At 47.0% G+C, this 13,796-nt stretch overlaps 1 protein-coding gene across 1 annotated transcript in view; it reads left to right on the top strand.

The window, feature by feature from the left end:
* The first annotated feature begins 2,498 nt into the window (after positions 1-2,498).
* ELAVL1 (ELAV like RNA binding protein 1) overlaps positions 2,499-13,796 on the top strand; it is a 28,001-nt gene continuing 16,703 nt past the window's right edge. The window contains exons 1-3 of the mRNA XM_079960874.1: positions 2,499-2,634; positions 12,051-12,240; positions 13,216-13,319. Coding sequence (XP_079817000.1) covers positions 12,069-12,240; positions 13,216-13,319 — 276 coding nt within the window. The 5' untranslated portion in view covers positions 2,499-2,634; positions 12,051-12,068. The remainder of the gene's footprint in view (positions 2,635-12,050; positions 12,241-13,215; positions 13,320-13,796) is intronic.

The following is a 13,796-nucleotide window of genomic DNA, read 5'->3' as shown; positions in this document are numbered from 1 at the left end:
GGGTGGGTCAGGGAGCCTGGGAATATGAGGGAGGGGAACATTTCTCTGCAATGGGCGTGCAGAATCAGAAGTGGCGCAGCTGGCATGGACCCCCAAAAGGAGGGGATTCCTTCCTCGGCTGCAACACCAGTGGGGGACTCCCATTAGCAGCCCAGGGGTTCAGTGGTGACCCGGAGCTGAAATCCCCGTTGCCTGCAGTCACTGGAAGCACAGCCCAAAGGAGCGAAGGAGAAACGACAGTGGGAGAGTAAACCACTTCAAATGTGTATGTGTTTTCTCTTTGAGCTGTGTTCAAGAAAAAAATAAATAGTAAACGTAACAGGGGAGATGCTCAAAATTAGAACAGCAAGCTCTGGGCCCAGGGCAGAACCCCGCAGCACCCCACTTGTCCCCATCTGGCTGTGGCAGCGAGAGCGCCGTCACAGGCCTTCCAGAGGGGGTCCCACAGAGTTGCTGTCTCTGGTCCCACCTAGCCAGGGGTCCCCCATTACTTGTTTATGTTGTGCCTTCCTGCAGGTCCCATCTTGCCTCTAGGCTGGGAGTTTGGCCTCTCGACACACATCTCAAGGGCCGACACGAAAGGAAGAGGGAATGAGCTTGTTTCCCCCCTGCTCTGGGAGGGTAGGACTCAAACCCATGGCTTCATGTAGCAGGGAAGGAGATGCCAACTCAACGTCCTTTGCGACGGTCAGAGCTGTTTGACCGTGCGATGGAAAGCGGTGGAGTCTCCTTCCTTGGAGGTTTTCCAGCAGAGGTTGGGTGGCCAACTGTCATGGACACTTTAGCTGAGATTCCTGCATTGCAAGAGGGTTGGGCTGGATGACCTTTGGAGGTCCCCTTCCAACTCTACAATTCTATTATTCTATCCCTGCATATTTCTTGGTACAGATTTCAGGTGCTGCCTGTCCTGGGGGCAGGGGCCTCTGCCAGAATCCTGGGAACTGTAGTTTGTTAACGGTGCTGGGAATTATTGCTGTGCGGAGGGTGCAATACGATTTTGGGGTGCCAGCCCAAAGCTACATGGCAGAGCATTGAGGGCAGCCTTCACTGCAGGGCTGTTGTGAGCCCTAAAGCTGCCAGAATTTGCCTTGGCTGCGGTACCTTTAATTGCTTTTAAAAAGAAAATTAACTGTTAGGAAGAGCATGAACCCTAAACTTAACTGCTGCCTTTGAGGGGATCTGGGGAGATCAAAGCGAGGCCAAAGCAATCTTGGTTTTCATCCTTTCCCCTTTAGCAACACGAACCCGGAATGTCTCCGTGCAAAGGAGGCGATGTAATCCTCTAGTGCTTTCTTCTTTTTTTCATTTTTTCAATTAATTTTCCAATAAATTTTTTAGACAAGCAAACATAAATCCCAGCCTTATTTAAACCAATCTTAGTAACATTGTTAAGTGACTTCCTCGTGTCCCCCTGGTTGAATTTCAGTGTATATCATTTTAACAGTTTTCCAAAACCAAGAGTCTTATAGTTGTTTAGTCATTTAGTTGTGTCCGCCTCTTCGTGACCCCCTGGACCAGAGCACGCCAGGCCCTCCTGTCTTCCACTGCCTCCCGCAGTTTGGTCAGACTCATGCTGGTCTCTTCGAGAACACTGTCCCACCATCTCGTCCTCCGTCGTCCCCTTCTCCTTGCGCCCTCCATCTTTCCCAACATCAGGGTCTTTTCCAGGGAGTCTTCTCTTCTCATGAGGAGGCCAAAGTCTTGGAGCCTCAGCTTCAGGATCTGTCCTTCCAGTGAGCACTCAGGGCTGGTTTCCTTCCGAATGGAGAGGTTGGATCTTCTTGCAGTCCATGGGACTCTCAAGAGTCTCCCCCAGCACCAAAATTTAAAAGCATCAATTATTTGATTGTTGTTTAGTCGTTTAGTCATTTATTTGTGTCCGCCTCTTGGTGACCCCCTGGACCAGAGCACGCCAGGCACTCCTGTCCTCCCGCACTTTGGTCAAACTCATGCTGGTAGCTTCGAGAACACTGTCCCACCATCTTGTCCTCTGTCGTCCCCTTCTCCTTGCGCCCTCCATCTTTCCCAACATCAGGGTCTTTTCCAGGGAGTCTTCTCTTCTCCTGAGGTGGCCAAAGTCTTGGAGCCTCAGCTTCAGGATCCGTCCTTCCAGTGAGCACTCGGGGTTGATTTCTTATAAATATAAATATTATAAAATTAACTTAATCACTTAACAACTTTCTTTCTTTCAAATTTTGCATTCAACATATTCATTCATCACATTACATATTTAAATCCTAAGCCTATCTGGTATTTGCAAGCTTTTCCAACTAAGTTAACTTAACATATTTAACTAAATAGTCTTTAAATTTCGTCCATTCTTCCTGGTACTCCTCCTCCTCCTGGTCACGGACTCTTCCAGTCAGGTTGGCTAGCTCTGAAAAATCCATCATCTTCACCTGCCAAATCTTTCCCGTGTTTTCCAATCCTTCACTAACAAAATTGTTGCTGCCCTTGTGGCTCATCTATACTTTCGTAGCTCTGTTCTCCGGAAGTCAGCGCGCCCTGGCCAGCGGCCGCTCTAGCCGCGCGTATCTCTATGGCGACGCCGCGACCCTCTGACGTCAGACCGGAAGCGGAAGTGCCGGGAAGGAGTCTCGCTGGCGGGCCGCTCCGAGTCTTTTCCTCACTGAGGTAAAAAGGGTTTTCATTTTTTTTAAACGCGTTTTCGAGCCCCGGGAATATTTCGCGGCCTCCGCCGCCTCTCCAATCGGCGCGGCTTCGGCGGAAGCCGTGCGCGCGCCGCTCTATCCCATTTCCATGATTATCTAATGCTTTCCCTTCCCTTCCCCCCTCCCGTCCTTCAAGCAGCGGGCCCCGCCCCTTTACCGCGTCGTGATCTCGCGAGATCTTGTCAGGGCGGGAGGACGGCTTCCCCCCCCCTTTCTGCGCAGGCGCGCGTCTCGCTCTTCCCATCTCTTCCCGCGGCCGTTACTTTGAAAGTGGGCGTGGCCCGAATTCTAGCGCCATGGCAACGGGGGAAAAAAGGGGGCGGGGATGGAATTCGAATAGGGAGGCCTGGTTGATTTTGTAATAGGCGGGGTGGAGACGTGCGTCGTGACGTCATGCCTATGACGTCATTTTGCACTGTCTAGTTAGTTCAGTGCAGGTTGCATCCATTATTATTTTTATTATTATTATTATTAGTAGTATACTAATGTAAAAAGGACAAAATACGTAATAAAAATGAAAATGGAGGCCTGGTTGATTCTGAAAGAGGCAGGAGAGGGAGACGTGCGTCATGACGTCATGGCTATGATGTCATTTTGCACGGCCTAGTTGCGTGTTCAGTGCAGGTTGCACCCATCATTATTTTTATTAGTAGTAGCAGCAGTGTACTGCCCTATACCTGTTGATCTCAGGGAGGTTCACAACATAAAATTAAAATATAAAAAGGACAAAATATGTAATAAAAATGGAAGTCTGGTTGATTTTGAAATAGGCAGGATAGGGAGACGTGTCTCGTGATGTCATGGCTATGACGTCATTTTGCACTGCCTAGTTATCTGTGTTCAGTGCAGGTTGCACCCATCATTGTCATCATTACTATTATTAATAATACCATAGTTGTAGACTATGGGAGGTTCACAACATAAAATTAAAACATAAAAACAGAGATAACCCCCTCTTCCACATCACAGTGTTGGTTGCAGAGGAATGTTTTTCAACCCTGGGGATAGCATCCTGCAAACGGGGAGCCATTAGCCCTATTCCCAGCTAGACCCCTTGAAATGGATAGACCTGACTAAATTGGGTGCATTAATTTCCGTGGTTGTACTCTGAGTACAGCCTATTTTGTACACAGCCTTCCCAAAGCAGACCTGATTCCTGGGCCCTAGGTGTATGTGCTTTCAGGCCTGACAACTCTTAGGCCTTTTTGACCGTCAGAGAAAATTTAAAATGCAGATGAGATGTAATCATAGGAAATGATACAAATACACCACAGTAAATCGTACAATCATACTCCAACCCCAAAAGGAAGACCCCCAATTTGGTATTGCCCTTTTGGAGGGGGCAGCCAAATTATCTCTGTGGCCAGGTGATTTAATTGAAAAACTGATTTAGCTGAAAAAAGGTGTTTAGCTTATTAATCTCCTTTAAAAACTGGTTGAGGTTGTATGGCTGACAACAGCAATAAAATCATTTAGAGTTTGGTTACAGGGAAATAAAGAATATAAAGAAATGGCTGTTTAGGAGCAGTAACCCCCACCTGTGTATTATCACTAATACAAATAAATATATATATATTATTATTAATTAATATAAATAAACATGGAATGGAATTTACTTTGTGTTCCCTCCTGAGTTTCGCAGTCATCCTGCGTTTCCAATGCTAAAATTTACCGAACATAAATTATGTTAAAACAGCCGTTACTTTTATCATGTTGACGACGATGTTATCTTGCATTACAGCTATATTACGTCATGTTATGTTTTCTGCACTTATTTTATTGCTTACATTTTGATGCTTGCTGCTTTTTAGCAATTTTGCGTGCACAAAATATACAAAATTATTTGGAAACAACCACTGTGCTTTTCAGCGGGGACGGCTTTCAGCTTAACAAATGAAGGCTGCCGTTCTAACCATGTCTGCTCAGAGGTTCCATTGAATTCAATGGGCTTTCCTTCCAAGTAAGTGGGAAAACAAGCTTTCTCCCATCTCCATGGGACAGCCCTTCAGATATTGGAAGATGGTTCTCCTGTCTCCTCTCAGTCTCCTCTTTTCCAGGCTAAACATCGCCAGCTCCTTCGACCCTTCCTCCTCAGGCTCGGTTTCCAGACCTTTGATCATCTCGGTCTCCCTTTTCTGCCCACCTTCCAGCTTGTCCACATCCTTCTTAAATTGTGGTGCCCAGAACTGGACACAGGATTCCAGTTGTGGTCTGACCAAGGCAGAATATAGAGGCACTAGGACTTCCCCTGATCTGGACACTAGACTTCTGTGGATGCAGCCTGGAATAGCATTCGCTTTTTTCGCTGCTGCATCACACGGTGGGCTCACGTTCAGCTTGCGGTCCACCGAGACCCCCAGATCCTTTTTATGGGTACCACAGTCTAGCTAGGTGTCCCCCATCCTATATTTGCGCATCTGGTTCTTCCAGCCTAAGAGCAGAACCTGACCCTTGTCCTGCGGGAATTCATTTTGTTAGCTTGCGCCCAGTTCTCTTAAGGTAATCTTGAATCCCGATTCTGTCTTCTGTGGCGTTGGCTACCCCTCCCAAATAATGCATTTTTTTATTTCGGTCACAGACCAGTTCCAGCCCACATACGATATCAAGGAAGTCATAGAACACAATGGGGATACTTTTGAATTTGCAATTAGGTTATAACAGGGACAATACAGATATAGCAACAGGATTGTTTTAAACAGAACGGTCCTGCTCCGAATGTATAGTGCCGAATGTATAGCTTGCATCTGAGTCGGCATGGCGAGGATTGTACTAGGAACATCATAATAAATTTCCTTAAAAGATTTCAAACCAGCACTGGTAGATTCAGATCTTCTAAAGAGCCTTAAAGCATCCGAATAATTATCTCACAAATCCTTGCTGTCCAAACGTTATTTATTTAAGCGGTTTCACCACACCTGCGATAGAGATCTTTTTAAGGAAATGGAGGGGAAATGTTTTAATCGGCCTTTTCTAACCACGACAGGCGGCTTTCTTTCCCTTCCAATATCTCGATTACGCCTCAGATCGTTTGAGCAGGGTTCTAGTGCGCATGACTCAATTAATTTTAATTTGATTTTTTAAAAAAGAAGTCACTTTTTAGGTTATTTGCCCTTAGGATTAAAAAAAAAAACCCAATACCACCAATGAACAATTAATGACTTGCAAAATTGTATAGCTTCATCTATGATGATGGTAGGAAAATAATAATACCAGCCTGTGTGTAATACGATGAAATGAACCATTTAATCAATGCAAGCCAACCTTTAAAAAAGGGCCGGTTTCCAATAAGGGTTTGAGCTTTCTCATGTCACCCATAATCTCTTGGGCATCTAAATACAGTCTTTTTATACCCTCTGTAGACCTGCAGGTACAGGGCGGTATACAAATTTAAATAATAATGGTTATATTATTATATTTTACTGAAAGTCGTTTTTCTTTTTTGCAGAGGGGAAGGGTTGCGTGTGCGTTTGCACGTGGGCAGAGCAGCCATACCACATTTTTTATTTTTTTAAGAAACGTGGGCTCCGGATGATTACTGTTAGGCCTGCGTAATCCGTGTTTTATTATTATTTTTAACGCATTTAAATGCTTGCGTGTTGACGCTCCGCCGGAAAAAGGGGTTGGTGGGGAGTGTTTTTTTTTTTTTTAAAAAAAAACCCACAAAAAGCCTCGGGTTTCACGCCCGCTGCAAACGTAACGTGTGAACGCGAGTCCCGCGGGATGATTCGGAGCGCGTGACTGGTAGGGGGGGAAAAAAAGAGAAAAGCGCGCAGAGCCACGCCCAAAAAAAAGGTGGGGAGGAGGAGGATAAGGAGGGCCCTCCGCGCATGCGCGGGCGCGAAGGCGAGCGTCCGTTTTTTTCCCCCTCCCTCACCCACGGCGCGCCTTTAACCGGCGCGTCGGCCGTCCAATGGGCTCGCCGGGCGCACGCGCCGCGCCCAATGAGCGTCGGCGGGCGGCGGGGTGGGCGTGGCCGCTGCCGGAGCCCGCCTCCCTCCCTCCCTCCCTCCCTCTGCTGCTGCTTCTGCCGACTGAGGGAGCGGAGCGGCTCGTCGCGCGGCCGGAGGGACCCTCAGCTTCGTCGGCCCGCCGCCTCGCCTCGCCGCCGCCCGCCTTCCCCGCTTCGTCGGCCCCCCCCCCCGGACCTCGTCAGGTGAGGCCTCCGCCGCCGCTGAGGGAAGAGGTGCTTGGCCTGAGGAGGAGGAGGAGGCCGCGGCGGCGGCGACGGGGAGAGCGGGCCAGGCTCGCCTTGCGGCCTGCGCGGCCGGTGACGCAGGAGGGGGCGGGGCTTGGGCGCGGAGGGGGCGGGGCCCGCAGCGAACCTGGGCAGCTCCCTCCCCCCCCCTTTCTCTCTCTCCCACCCCCCCTTCCCAAAAAAAGAGAGAAAGAAAAGCACGCGGGAGGGAGGGAGGGAGGGAGGGGAGGGGAGCGCGGAGTCTTTTGTTAGGGCGGGGAAGGGAGGCAGGGCGGCCAGCCAGGCTGGTCGCAGCGGTGGATGATGATCATCATATTATTATTATTATTATTATTATCACCATCATCATCATATTATTATTATTATTATTATTATCACCATCATCATCATCATCATTATTATTATTATTATTATTATCACCACCACCACCACCATATTATTATTATTATTATCACCATCATCATCATATTATTATTATCATCATCATCATCATATTATTATTATTATCATCATCATCATATGATTGCAGCAGTTATTATATTACAATTATTATTTTTATCATCATAGTATTATCATCATTATTATCGCAGCAGTGGATAATCATATTATCATCATATTATTATCATAATCTTTTTACTATTGCCATAATCATATGATTGCAGTGCTGGATGATCATATTATTATAGTCAGCATCATCATCATCATCAGCATATTATTATTATTATTATTATTATTATTATTGATTGCTATTGTTGTCTTTAGGCTTCTGCCTTTTTGCAAGGAGGACCAGCCTTGCTGTTTTTGCAAACGGGGGGGGGGGGTAGGGGGGTGCAGGAAAATCAGAGTCTCGGTTGCCATCGGAATCCGTCACATTCAAACCCCTCCCCCACCACCAATGGCAAATCCAGGTTTATTATCAAAATTTGCACAGAAGAAATCAAAGTTGCGTTTCCGGGTGAATTTGGGTGTGTGTGCGCAGGGAGTCACGGTTGTGATTGAAATCGTACACACACCCCACAGCAATCAGGTTTATTATCAAAATTTGCAGCGAGCAAAATCAAAGTTGAGTTTTCAGCTGGATTCTTTTTCCGGGGGGGGGGGGGGGTTTGGGGTGGAACCCGCTTGAAGCTTCCGTTGTGTTGGAGATGTTTCAATGGCTTTTGTTTGATTTGCTCCTTACAAACAGCTGGAAGTCTGTAAATTTTGATAATAAACCTGAATTTGAGGGAAGGAATTTGAGCCCGGTGCAAGCCAATTGCAATAGCAGCAGTGGGGTTTTGTCCCAGCTGCTTGGAGCAGACGTATTGGAATAATGCATGAGAGGAAGTTTAATCTACCCTGAGTAAGAATATCATTTGGCACAACCCAAAGGCTTGGTCTTTTTGAGGCCTTGCTGTGTACACATGCACAGGTGAACATTGCAGGTGCGCACACACACATTATTGACAGACAACAGCTTTGCAAGGTTCAGCTCAGACACTGAGGTCCAGGTCCAGGGGCCTTCTGGCGGTTCCCTCACTGTGAGAAGCGAAGTTACAGAGAACCAGGCAGAGGGCCTTCTCAGTGGTGGCACCTGCTCTGTGGAACGCCATCCCATCAGATGTCAAGGCAATAAGCAATTATATTTTAAATGACATCTGAAGGCAGCCCTGTTTAGGGATGTTTTTAACACTTAATGCTGTATTGTGTTTTTAATATTTGGTTGGAAGCCACCCAGAGTGGCTGGGGAAACCCAGCCAGATGGGTGGGGTATAAATAATAAACTATTACTTGTACTGTATTAAATCTAAGAAACCATTCCTTAAGATGAGGGAAATAAAGGGGAAATGGTAAGCTTTGTTCAAAGCGCATCTCAGTAATCTTTACAGGGCCCTATGAGGTAGGTCAGTATTCGTATTGCTAAGCTAAAAATGTGCTTAATTCTAAGCCACCCAACTAAAAACAATAGTATGTAGCATTTATGTTGGGTTTTGGAGTGCTCAAAACTGCTTCCTGGTGATACTTCAGTTTTAAATGACTGTATTTTATGTTGTTTTACTATGCAAGCCAGTTTGGGAGGAAGAATATGAATATATATATATATATATATATATATATATATATATATATATATGAGTGTGTGTGTGTGTGTGTGTTTATATGTATATATGTATATATATAAAAACAACTACAGCAGTCACTTGAAACAGACGTTTAGAGCATTGCACTGTTTAGCAATACACTCCTCTCTCATTTTATCCTCACGGCAGTCCTGTAAGTTGGGTTACGCCAAGACAGGATAGTTAATCTAGTCCCCTCTAGGTTTCGTTGGTCTACAACACGCAGGTGCTCTGGCAGCCAGCAGGGTCAGTGGTCAGGGTTCATGGCAGTTTGAGTCAAAGCAACATCAAGGGGTCACTGCATTGCTTCTCCTGGGCTGAGAGAAAGTAACTGATTTGCTGCTTCCTCTTTGGGATGTAAGAATATAATTGAAGGAAACACGATGGAACTGACAAATATAGTTAAAGTTGAGGAAGGGTACCACAGGATTAATATATTTATTCAAATAATCAGTCTGTTTTGCGTATACAGGAATTTAAATGCCCTAAAATACATTGGTATTTCCATTTTGAGATGAGGGGAAGAAGCAGGAATACCAAAGCAGCAGATTCAGAATTAGCAGTAGAATTTCAAGTTTCTAATGTGGAGTGGTTTCCTTCACTGAAAGGCTTCTTCTGTTTAATCATGCATTTTGTCCATCATCGGCTCCAGTGATTTTCACTTCCTCTTTCTCACCCTTGAGCATGAAACGAGCTTTTGTACACTGGGAGATTTATGTGAATTAGCCCTGGTTCCGTAGCGTGCGTGTGCATTTGTACTGAATGGAGAAGGAAATGACGACTCCAAAAGTGATGCCTCAGATTGACAGGTTCTCCTGGAAATCATTACTGCCAGGAAGTTCTTGTTTTAAATCTCAATTTGTTTGCTCTTATCGGGTACACAAGGCTTGAACAAGCTGAGACGGCCTGACCTCTTTTCTTCCTTGTTTCCTTTCAGAGGATCAGAGTATGCTATTAGACAAGGACTGTCAAGACTGGTTCCTTTGGAGCTTGTGCTGGGGGGGGGTCGTCTAATTTAAGTGCTTTGCCAAGAGAAACAACCAAAACGGAGAAGGTCCCTAAGAGTATGAGAAACAACAGACAAAAGCATGGGAAACAAACAGACAAAAACCCTAGTGAGAGGCAAAATAACAGGCTATCTCATTGTTATAAATTGATGGGTTTGGAGAAATGTTTGTTACACAACAGTGGCTACTACTTATATATGTTCATTGTACTTTTTATATCAGAGTATTTGGGGTTTGGGGGCTTCTGTGATTTTTGCCAAAAGGAGCCACATAGAGATGCGATGGCCCTGCTTCAGGCTGTGAAGTTGGCTCAGGAATATTGTAGGCAGAACTAAGATTCTCTCCTCCAAACCTTCTCTGCTGTGGGAGATGCATTCTAGCCCACCTGACTCATCTGGGAACTTGGGGTGCTGCTGACCAGCTAAAAAGAAAAGCGGTGGAGAGGCATACTCTGGCTACTCTCTGCTCCCCACTTTACTGCTTAACGGCCTTGTCCCACCACAAGGCGGGTGCAGGATTGGAACCTTTGCTTTAAGAGAGACATCCAGGGCAAAAACGGCTGGGGGGGGTGATTAATTGCCTCTCCTGGAGGCCACTAAATTGCACGCCTCACGCAGCATCTCCCCCCCCCCCCCCAATTGCTCTCCTTCAGCTGGAAGTGAGATTGAGCTGGTAGGAAGAATTTAGGCAGAACTGCTGCCTCAATGCAGGACAGCTCTGTGAGCGCTCCCAGGCCTGGTAACTCAAAGAAGGGAGAAGGTAATGTGAAACCCAGCATAGAGCTGGTGCAGGTGTCATGGTTAATCGTGGTGGGCAGAAGACTGGGGAACTAAACACTCCCTCTGACCTTCCTCCCAGGCAAATTGCTGCATGCCCTCCCTTCTGCAACTTCCCCTTCATTTGGTGCTATGGCTACTACCAGCTTTGGTGAAGAAAACTCCTAAATCCTTGCACATTTGCATACAGAAACCACCATGTTGCTGCTGCTGCTGCTGTTGTTTGCAGCATCCGTCTGTCTGGAGAGACAATGGAGTGCGCCTCGGGGGTTGAAGTCAACCCGCAGCGTTAGCAACACTGAAGGGGACTCCCCCCCCCCATGGTGTAAGCCTGGGCAGTGTGTCCAGAGGTCCTGGACTGCCCAGATGACCAGACCTCCCTCCTGGCCTCATTGGCGGCATCCGAAGGAAAGCAGAGCAATGTGTCTGGCAGTAGCTTGGCTGCAGGAGTTGCCAGGAGGCGGCACGCAAGAAGATATCCAACCTTCTTAAGAGTCTCTACTCCAGATTTGTGTCGGGCTTACTCCTTAGCCTTTTCTTCCAATAATATTCTGCAAGGCTGCGAAGGGTTAGGATCAAAAGTTTTCTTCTCCTAGATGGGCTCGTTTTCTAAGTTGACAAGCCCAAGAAAGCACCTCCTTCTTTTTAACATTTTAATGTGTGTCATCCAGGGTCCTCCATCAACCCTCTTAACACCCCCATGAATATACAATTTCTGGACCCTAATCAAGGCTGATACTGTTTCCCCCCGCTGCTGCCTGGCTGGCCTGTTGGCAGCCTGGCAGCCCCAGATTATTTGTATTCACTGTGACTCATCGCCATACTTTGGATTGTCCTGAATACCACCACTTGGCAGCCAAGCCTCCAACCAAAAGTCCTGCTTGGATTCAACTTGGCTCACCTGCTGAGGAAGGCTGTGTGGTGATCGATGATATCGTCATTTATCCGTTTTAGACAACCATAGTGGTGGCAGCGGCCCTAGTGGCTTGTGGCAAGGTTGCAGCACAGTCAGATGTGCAGTACACAGGTCTGTGCTCAGCTCTGCACTTTGCTTGATGTGATGATTGAGGGCGGTACGTGAGTCAGCCGCCTCGATGGAGATGTTAGGGGCCAACACGGTGCCCAGAAATCTCCGCTTTGTTGCAATTGGACCCGCGTTAATAGCATAACGTGCCCGGCCTGGGGAATTTCAAGCACTGGGCCAGTCGCATGTTTCTGCTCCTCCCGGTTGTCTTTTCTTTCTTTTTAACCACATGAACCTGCAGAGCTGAACAATTTGTATTTTTTCTCCCTTTTGGCAGATTTCTTTTCTAATTAAAATGTCTAATGGTTATGAAGATCACATGGCTGAAGACTGCAGGGACGATATCGGGAGGACAAACTTAATTGTGAACTACCTTCCTCAGAACATGACCCAGGATGAATTACGGAGCCTGTTCTGCAGCATTGGGGAAGTTGAATCCGCCAAGCTTATTCGAGACAAAGTGGCAGGTAAAAATAACATTTAGCCTGTCCTGAAATACAGGACACCCTCTGCCCCCCACTTACTCGTATCGCACTTGTGCTTGACCACATTTATGCGGGTCGCTGTGAAATAAATAAACAGATTGGACTTACCTTCTCGGGGCTGTGAGTGAGGGAAGGGGCCATGGCACGTTTGAAGCCCGCAAGCCTTGAAATTGCTGGAGGGGAGGAGACTGCAGGGGGCCCCTCCCGGCGCCTTGGCTTGGCTTCCGACCGCCTGCTTGTCTGCCTTCTGGCTGGGGCAGCACAGACGCTCTTGCCCATACATGGCAACACTGGAGGTGGGGAGAGGGCGTACTGTAGTGGCAGCTGCTTTCGGCTGCCCTCCTCGCCCTTTTGCCCTGCTTGCAACCGGATGCCATGGCCTGGGTGGCTCAGCAGCCTCAGGGTGGAGCCTTTGTGCACTCGGAGCGGCCCAATATCCCGCTTGGGAATGAGGTGTCCGCCCTGCCTCTCCTGGACCTGGTTTGGGCAGAGGGGAGGGGACGAGAAGGTCAACCTGCCTAGCCCAGCCTCATCCCCCTGATGATCGCCTGGTCCACCTCACTCCCTGCTACTGCCTCTCTGCATCCTGGGGGAGAGTTGCCAGCTTCCAAGCCTCCCTACTCCAAGGGCTGTGCACACTGTCTCTCCCCTTCCTTCCTTCCTGCACTCCCTCCCTGTTAAAGTGGGGTGCTCCCTACTGTATGCGATTTCACTTGTGTACGCTGGGGCCTGGAACGTAATCCCTACGTAAGTGGTCCTCATTTTCTGAAACTCCTATAGTGCAGTTTTTCACGTGGCTTTTTTGCCATTCATATGCAAAATAAACCAGGTCCCTAATTAGTACAGATAAGGAGTGCTTCGTTTTAACCGGTGTTGAAGCAAAGTGGTTCTCCTCTGCCACCTCCCCGCTTACTTTCAAGAAGGCTATGTTTGTTTAATTAACCTTCGTCCCTGTAGGTCACAGCTTGGGTTACGGCTTTGTGAACTACGTCACAGCGAAAGATGCCGAAAGAGCCATAAACACGCTGAATGGCTTGCGACTCCAGTCCAAAACTATCAAGGTAAAAGTGACTCAACTGTGGCTAGCAGGAGTCAGTCTTTATCTAGAATTTTTGCTTATTTTTGACTGTCCAACCCTTTCCTCTCCCCCCCCCCCCACCCTCCGCCCCCTACAACGGTCATGAATGTATATTTTTAAAATGTTTTATGTTACATTATTGTTTCATTAGCCTTGAACTCAATGGACAGGGAGGCAGTGTATACATGTTCAATAAAAATGTGCAAACCTGAATTCTAGCAGAGCAGATTTATTAGTCAGTTGCAGGAGAAACAGCCAATAATTGTGTGACATTTAAAAGTGGACACATTTATTAAGCCTACTTAATCATACACGATGTGAACAATGAAGAGAGAGAGAGAGAGAGAGTGTACATTATATCATTTTTTACATATTGTATTTTAATATATTCAATAGCATGCAAGACATTTTGGCTGATTAATTTCATGTTTTAAGTTGGTTGGTTAAAACTATGCAAGTT

Source organism: Podarcis cretensis, assembly GCF_951804945.1.
Source record: "Podarcis cretensis genome assembly, chromosome: 18".
NCBI lineage: Eukaryota > Metazoa > Chordata > Lepidosauria > Squamata > Lacertidae > Podarcis > Podarcis cretensis.
The sequence above is the reverse complement of the archived record's forward strand: the minus strand, read 5'-3'. Positions and strand labels throughout refer to the sequence as shown.